Source organism: Aphelocoma coerulescens, chromosome 4A (genome assembly GCF_041296385.1).
Source record: "Aphelocoma coerulescens isolate FSJ_1873_10779 chromosome 4A, UR_Acoe_1.0, whole genome shotgun sequence".
Taxonomy (NCBI): domain Eukaryota; kingdom Metazoa; phylum Chordata; class Aves; order Passeriformes; family Corvidae; genus Aphelocoma; species Aphelocoma coerulescens.
In genome coordinates, this window is record NC_091018.1 from 20,098,500 (window position 1) to 20,106,855 (window position 8,356).

Genomic DNA, 8,356 nt, shown 5'->3' on the forward strand with positions numbered 1-8,356 from the left:
ATGGGCTCCATAGCCAAAGGTCTGTACTAATCCCATTTGATTTCATCCCCAGGGGATGTGCTTCTGAGCATAAACGGCATCGATTTGACTCACCTGAACTACTATGAAGCTGTCTCAGCACTGAAATCCAATGCAGCTTCCCACTCAGTCACACTGAAAGCCTTGGAAATCCTCTCCCTGAACTCCCCAGAGCCAGCCCTGGACATCAGGGAGCAGGGATTCAGCTGGTCTCCCCTCTGGATCACGTGGCTGGGATTGCCTAGGTATGTTTGTCAGGGACTGTGTAGAGAGCTGTTAATTACTGGGTTGACTTTCACTCAAACACTAGAAATTAATTACTTTGTTGATGAACTTGGAAGCATTCCTGGTATTCCCGTTTAGCTGTAAGGCAGTGGAAAGCCTTATTTGCCAATGAGATCATAGAATAATGAGTGTGTAAGGAACTTCCACTGTTTTTATGGAGTGAGCCATCATTCCCACACTCCTGTTGGACAGTAACCATGCTTTAGAAGCCCTGAAACCCCTTTTTCAAAGAGAAATAGTCAGTGTTAGATACAGCCCCTGCTAAAGTACTGACTGAAATCTCTCTGCGGCTCTTCCTGCATCCCCTAACACAACCTGGGCTGTCTGGGAGTTTCTAATCTGATATCTCACTTAGGGGCAGACATTCTTTCAGTCTAATTCTTCTTGGCTGTTGTAACTGTGTCATCTTCAGCATGAAGCACAAATAGTTCTGCAGAGCTCAGTTCTCCTGCTGCAAAGCTTTGGACCACAGCCTTAGCACAGGTTTTAACCTGGTAAGCTCCAAGTGAAGCTTGAATTTCCCTCTCCTTCCTGGAGAGGTGAACCTCTGGCTCCCTCCCTTTTGCAGTTACACAAAAAACACTGTGAAAGGCAGAGTCTGTTGTCATCCCAGCTGAGTGCAGGGGCATCTGCAGGTGGAACATAAAGCCAAACCAGCTGTGGGACACCTGGATCATTTACAGCCTTGTTTCTTGAGACACCTAAAGAGGAACCACTCACAAAGCCTCTGTTGTGTTACCTAGCAGCCTGTAAATGCTCAGTGAACCAGCCCAGGTAAAGGCAGCTTTTGTGTCTCCTGTACTTGGCCTGTGCTCAGCACCTCCTCCCATCTCCCTCTGCTCTCCCAGGAATTGGCCAGGCTGCTCCAGGCAGGTCTGGTGTGAGCTGGTCCTGAGCTGCACCTCTCCAGGTTTGGAGAGCCCAAACCTTGGCACAAACCCTCGATGCTGCCTGGTGTTTGCTCCTCGTGCTGCTGCTGCAGTGAACTTCAGCAAGGCAAAACCTGGCTGGGCTTCTTTGCTTCCTTTCCCAATTTTTCTGGCTGTCGGGTGACTTGCAGCTTCCCCACACTCTGCTGCAGGGACTGGAGTCTTCTCTGCTCCTGGATCCCCTGCCTTCATTTCAGGAGTGTCTGACATCACCTCAATTTAATGCATTCCTGGAAACTCCTTTGCTGTTGGTATTGATGTTCCCCCCTTCATTTGACTGCAATTCCTGAAGCAAGAAGTGATTCCAGGTGCCCCTTCTGCTCTTCACTTCCTTTTACTCCAGCCTGAATTCTGGCCTTGGAATTTGTCTGCAGTTCTGGGTGTGAGGGTTGGTAGGAGGCACACAGCAAGGTTATTCCACTTCAGGATCTGACAGAATCTTCCTCCTGATTCCAGCACTAAAAGGGGCTGTTAATTCCTGAGCTTCCTCTCTCCTTTCCCATCTGCTCCCAGTGAGACCTGGTAGCAACTGGCTGGTCACCCACAGAGCCCGTGTTTGTCACCTGGGCATGTTCAGGGCGCCTCTGGCATTTCAAGCTGGCTCAGGGCTGTGCAGCTGCAGTGAGATCCCAGTGCCCCACGTGCTGTGGTTTGGTTCCCGTTGCAGAGAGCTCCTGACCCACCCGGGTTTGCTTTGCGCAGGGCCAAAGCCCCAGTGCTGCAGAGGCATGTCCACTGCACAGGCCCTGTGTGCACCACACTGACTCTACATCACAGAAACCCCCCAGAAATGTGCCCAGCCTTGACCCTGTGCCCTCAGCACCAGCTGTTCCACGGGGATCTGCTCCTTTTGGCTGCCCTGGGCTGTGTTGGAACGTCCTGCAGGGTGAAAGCTCCAAGCTTATTACATGTGCAGTTTTGGGTTTGTTCAGCTTTTTTCCCTTCAGTTATTCCTCTGCTCCAGCAGAAATATCCCTTTGTTTTTAGAGGAAAGTATTTCTTTCTAGTTTGAACCCAGACTTGATGCTGAAAGGTGTGAGTTGAAATGAGTGCTCAGGCTAGGGAAGTGTATTTGATCCTTGCAATGCTTGAGCTCCCAGTGCTTCATTCAGGCCTCGATTCTTGAATCTGTGGCTTCTGTTTCTGTTAAATAGAAACTTTGATTTCTTCCTAGTGTGATGTTAAATCCATAGCAGCCACTGATAGTGTAAAATGCCATCTCAAAAGCTGGTTTGGACTGGGCCCATGTCCTAATCCAACACACCCTGGATCCCAAAGGCACCAGAAACAAAACTTTTACAGATTGATTTATCTTTTCTCTCTAAAACTTTGCCTCTTGAAAGCACAGTGCATTGTGTGGCTTGTGGAGAAGTCTTGGGGTGGAAAAGCAGTTTTCCTGCTGCCCTCTTCCCTGGGGTTTATCTGACTCCAGTCTGACTCTTCCCACAATAACCGTGAGGAGCTCCCAGTCCTGGCCCTGCTGCAGCTCCAAATTCCAACAGGGACTGGGAACTGCCAGCTCAGCAGCGTGCCTGGCACCATAAAACCTGCACCTCGACCTTCCCTAAACTCTCCAATTCTTTTCCCACAGTCCTTTTTGATCGTAGTGAGTTAAAGTTTCTCTTCCTAGAACCCCTTTTTAATATGGAGAACTGATTCCTAGCAAACAGCCCTTTCCAGCTCCTGGAGGATGTGCCTGATGTTTTTATTTATGTTCTGCGATGACATAGCACTTGCCACTGTTGCTCTTGGGGCTATTTATCTGCAGAAGCTGCCACAGCCATGGCTTAGAGCTGCGTTTTTGCACTTGTGTGGTGCCTGTGGAAGGAAACCATGGAGGAATCAGTAAGCTCGAGCTGGGTCTCCTGGTGTTTATGTGTGAAAAACTCCTACAAAAGTAAATTACAGTTTGAAAGTAGATAATTGGATCTTTCTCCTGGTGAGAAGTTAACTGAGAAGGCTTTTGAAATCTGAAACTCTTCTGCAAACTGCTCAAGCAAAGCCCTTGAGGCAAAAACGTTTATTAGGAAAAGTTTAGCTGCTGGAATAACTCAGCGGGGTGATGATGAGCTGCAGTTTCACAGCTCCTCGGTGCCAGGATGTAACCTGAGCTGAGCCGGGGCACACGAGACGCTCCTGCCACACCTTCTGTGTCGCCTCGCCAAGGCTTTGCGGAGCTCTGAGCCACCAGAGTGCTGCTGGCACTTCCATCTCACATTCCCCAGGCTCCCTGAGGGGACAAACCTCGCTGGCCGGCATCCAAAACCGGGGAGCTCTCACCAAGGAACCCAGTGTCTGAGCTGGACATCCTGGATCCTGCAGGAAAGCCCTTCCCTGCTCTGATCTGGCAGCTGAAGGGAGGCTGCTGCCCCTCACATTTGCTGCCAGTGATGCCCAGCTGCTGAAAGCCTTCCTGGTACCAATGCAGTGCATCGAGGAGATAAAAACCCTCTGCTCTCATTAATTGCACGGGTGTAGCTGCTGCTCACTGTTCAGTTGGGTTTGTCACTGGTGCTGTGGGTGTTCATTAGCAGAATTCACAAAGTTATTCAGGAGTCTTGCAGGTCCCAAAGCCCTTTAGAGCTGGGTGATTTCCTGTCAGCTCCTAAACCAGTGCTGACAACACTGAGAAAAGATTTCTAAAGGACTGGCATCATCTCATTTTAAAATTAACCCTCTGACATGCCGTGCAAAGGGGTGTCTCAAATCCCAAAAAACCAGGAAAATGAGGCTGTTACAGAGCCTGTACTTTCCATGAGGGAAAACATAAATTGTTGCTCGGGCAATTTGCCTCATAACCTCTCTGTTTTTGACACAGCTACCTTCACTTCTGTCAAGATATTGTCCTTAGTAAAGGAAACCTGGAAAGTTGGGGCTTCAGCATCGTGGGAGGCTTTGAGGAAAGCAAAGGAAACCAACCCTTCTTCATCAAAACCATCGTGCCCGGGACTCCGGCATTCCGGGACAGGAAACTCAAGTAGGTGTGAGGTACCCGGGGAATCATCATCACCACCACCACCAGTGCTGGGAGGCTTTCCCAAGAGTCTGACCCTTGGATGGAGCTCAGCTCGGAGTTAATTACTCGTTCTTACTCTCATTTGAGAGCTAATACTGTTGCCAGACCTGTAACAAACGAAGCCCTGCATTAAGCAGCGTTTTGGTTCCCCCATAAAGATGCAATGAAAAGGAATTTACAGGAATTTTTAAAACCTAACTGTGAAGGGTTTAATTGAGTAATAAGGTAAAAGTAGAAAGGGGTTTGAGATGAAATCTTGGAGGTTCCAGAGTGTAAAACCTCTGGGCTTCGGGAAAGTATCCCAACGCAAGCAACAAAAGCCCTCCCGTGCAGGAAACTCAACTCGAGCTTTGCTGATGATGGGAGGTGGTGATTTCGGTGGTGACAGATCCCAGCGGGAGGAGCAGGGGTGGGGCTGGAGGATCCCACAGGGATCTCTGGGATGCAGAGCTGGCTCCGCTGCAGGCGGGGCTGCCACGGACAGGGAGGGGACACAGCTGCGTGCAGGGAGCTGGGACAGGGCTGTGGGGGCTCAGCACCTCGCACCCCTCAGGAGGCGCTGGGTGTGCCAGAGGGGGGCAGGTCCCTCTCACACCTCTGATGGTGGCAGTGGAGCCGCTGGAGAGCAGCTCAGGGCCCGGAGCTGCAGGGCTGACCTGGGGCATCAGTGTTTTACCAGCACCACTCCTCCCTCTGCTGCCTGCCCTGCTGGGCACGCTCCTGCTGCCCCTCACTGATGCCACCCCAGCACCAGCAGTGGCCTCCTTCTCCCTTCCCCTCTGACTCCAGAGAAAAAGTTCTTTCAAGGAGGAGTTGATGGTTTGGCTCAGGGTGGGCTCAGGGTGAGCTCAGGGTGACCGTGGGTGCAGTGTTAATAATGAACCCTTGTCCTGACTGGATCCTGTCTTTGGGCAGGTGTGGAGATGAAATTGTGGCAGTGAATGGAGTGCCAGCAATAGGAATGAGCAACTCGGAATTAATCCCAATGCTGAAGGAGCAGAGGAACAAAGTCACCCTGACCGTGGTGTCCTGGCCAGGGAGCCTCGTGTGACAGCTCCAGCAAACCCCCAGCACTTCCAGGTATCCAACAGCAGCTGGGCACCACACAGAGCCACCCCTGCCAGAGAGACAGGGACTGCTCCACTCCTACTCCTGGGGCATTGCTGTGGAAGACTCCTTGCTTCCTTTTTGTGGAAAACATTTTACCAACAAATCTGGATGTTGAATTCAAAGTTAAGGGTTAATCCAACACTTGTTGGAGCTTCCCAGGCTCATTAAAGCTCCTTAGGATTGGTGGTGCAGAGAAAGCTCTTCCCAGTGTTTCTCCACAACCTGCCCTGGAGGCTGCTGAGGCTTTCCTTGATTTTAGGGCTCTGCTTTCCACTGAGTATCTGAATGGGTTAAAACAAAGGCTTTTAAAAGCAGCTACTAAATCTGTAAGGATGGGGAGCCAATTAGGCATTTCCTAGTTACCAGGATTTCCCAGTCCTCTTCCTTTTAGGTGTCAGTAACCCAAGGAATGTGTTAATACATCAAAACCCCACAGTCAGCCTGGAGGAGCTGTGTTACCTGTATGAGGGTCCTGTCACAAATCCTGATTGGCAGGATCCTGCCAGCTCCACTGATTTATTGCAAAGGGATAATTTCAACAGCTTAAAGAACCACTCTCAAAGGTATCAGCAAGAGTGCTTTCACTGAAATACGATGTTGCAGTGACTTTACCAAAGGTCAAGGGCAAGGTTCACTCTTGCTGCACACAAGTTTCCCTGGTTTTAGGATGGATAAAAGCAGCTTTTCCCCCAGAAGGTGGGTGAGGAAGTGAACGGGCTGGTAACAGACTCCCCTGGCCCAGCCTCCTGTTTTATTTTTATGTTTCCAGTGCTGAGAGGCAGAGGTCAGGCAGGGGCAGGAGCACCTGTACTGCCAGGCAGGTGACATTTCTCCTGCAGTTCTGTTCGTGGCCCTCTTGCAGCTGGAGCAAAATACCAACTCATGGGATCAGGGGAAGCTCAAAGCATCCTTGGCTGCAGGAAATGTCACCTCCAGAAGGAGACTGTGCCCAGCCTGGCTTCAGTTCAAACCCACTGTGCAGTTCAAATTTAGAATTAAAGAACTGAAGCCTGGGCAGGTTGGTTTGACCTCTGACACTGTGAAAATTCCTCCTTGCAAACTGCACCTGAAGCAATTCCCTTTTTCAGCAGCTTAATGAGCAGTAGAAATGATGGGTTCTTCTCAAACCAGGTTGCACTGAGAGATCTCCTCCTCCTGTGCTGCCTCTGCTGCACCTTTTGCAGGAGCAGCTTTGTAAGAATCCAAGGAGTCTGTCCCTGTCCAAATGCTGCCTCGAATGAATGTTTAATTCCTTGTAGCAGCCCTGCAGGAAAAGAGCCCAGCCCTGGCTGAAGCTTCTCCTGGACTGGCAATTTGTCACTTGCTGTCCCTGGGCCTTGTTTACACACAGTGACTTCAGTTCCTGAGCTGTGGGCAGGGACAGCAGGGCCTGTCCCAGAGCCCAGGACACAGCAGGAGCGTGGATCCATCCTCACAGCAGCCTTGGTTTGGCTGGGAACACCCCTGGGGACTCGTGACAGCACAACTGGGGCTACCTGGGCTCCAGGACTATTTTCCTGTTGTTCTGCTGAATGCCAAGAGAAAAATAATCCCCAAAGGAAAACTTGTCATTGATCTCGCTGGGACACGAGAACATGAAGCAATTTTTTATCTCTTTCTAATCAATGTGCAGAATCTGTGCCTGGAACAGTAAATATTGATGTGGACAGAGAGAGGGTGATTTCCCCTGCTTGCCCCAGATGTGGGGAAAGGGCAGGAGGAGAGAGCTGTGCAGCTGCTGGGCTGGCAGTGGGAGGGAGGAGGAGGCTGCAGAACCATTTTTACTCCATCTCCTTTCAAGGTGCCTTCAACTTCACTGAAATGTCCTCGTAAGTTAAATTTTGTTTCCAAAATCAGCTTGTTAATAGTTTTGTTGAATTTGTTTTGATGCCTTTATAAATTATTGTTGTATTGCTGAAAAATATGGGTTAGAGGTGTGGTCTTTACCCTTTCTTTCCATGTAGCAGCTAATGCCCCCAGAACGGGTCACCTCAAAAAAACCCTGACCCTGGGAGGCAGGAAACTGTGTAATTGTCTTTGCTTCTCCCAGGAAAGGAGCTGGACTATCCTGGAATACACTGTGGCTGGGAAAAATCCCTTAACAGCAGGAAACCCCACATCCCAACACCAGGAAACCTGCAGCAGCTTCCTGATGCAAGAACAGATTATTTCCAACATCCCACCTTTACATTTCCCTGACAGAAAAGGCAAACCATTTAACTCTGTTTAATGAAATCAATTTAAAACTATTTACCTTAAATGCACAGCTGCTCCTGGCCCCAAAAGCCTGCCCCCATTAGTGCAGGTCCCTTCCACCTCAGCATATTCTGTGTTTTGGGTCCAGCTCATTCAAATAACACAGGAGGAGGTGCAGCCCTGGCTGAATCCACGCTGGATTCCCTGTTCCCAGTCCCACAGCACCATCGGGACTGGATGTGATCACCATTAATTGTGTCACTCCACCACCAGTGCAGGAGATCAGGGAGTGGGTGGGGACAGCTCTGGCCACCCCTGCAGAGGCACCAGGGACACCTGAGCATGCAAAGGGGGGAGAAACGTCCTTGGCTGGGGCCAACCCCCACTCACCTCGGTGCACCATTCCAGTGGCAGCTCTTTTCCTGATTCAGGGCAGGAAAAGGCAGCTCAGAGCGGGCTGGGGGCACTGCCCGGGCCCCCTTTGGCACTGGCTGCCCCAGCAAGGTCAGAGTTCCCGCGCTGGAACAAACCAGCACCTCCCATCATCACCAAATGCAAGCTCCTGAGGGAGGCTGGGCATTGGGGCTGGGCTCCTCTCCCCTTGGCACTGCCCTGGCCAAGCCTGGGCACCTCTGTTGTGTGAGGTGCCAGGGAGCACCGACCAAGCACTCCTGAATTCTCCTCTGGTTTGGGTTTCTCCTGGGGAGCAGCAAGTTCATCCCATTCTCCTGAAAGCTTCTGGGCACTCACAGCTGAAGCCCTGCCCTGAGCAGGAGCTGCCAGGAGGATTCCCTGGCTCCAC

At 50.8% G+C, this 8,356-nt stretch overlaps 1 protein-coding gene across 3 annotated transcripts in view; it reads left to right on the top strand.

The window, feature by feature from the left end:
* Window positions 1–7,282, top strand: part of LOC138110595 (ligand of Numb protein X 2-like) — a 29,357-nt gene extending 22,075 nt beyond the window's left edge. For all 3 annotated transcript variants that reach the window (XM_069015694.1, XM_069015695.1, XM_069015696.1), the window contains 3 exons: window positions 53–263; window positions 4,051–4,209; window positions 5,164–7,282. In XM_069015694.1, the coding sequence (XP_068871795.1) occupies window positions 53–263; window positions 4,051–4,209; window positions 5,164–5,299 (506 nt within the window). In that variant the 3' untranslated portion in view covers window positions 5,300–7,282. The remainder of the gene's footprint in view (window positions 1–52; window positions 264–4,050; window positions 4,210–5,163) is intronic.
* Window positions 7,283–8,356: the final 1,074 nt, after the last annotated feature.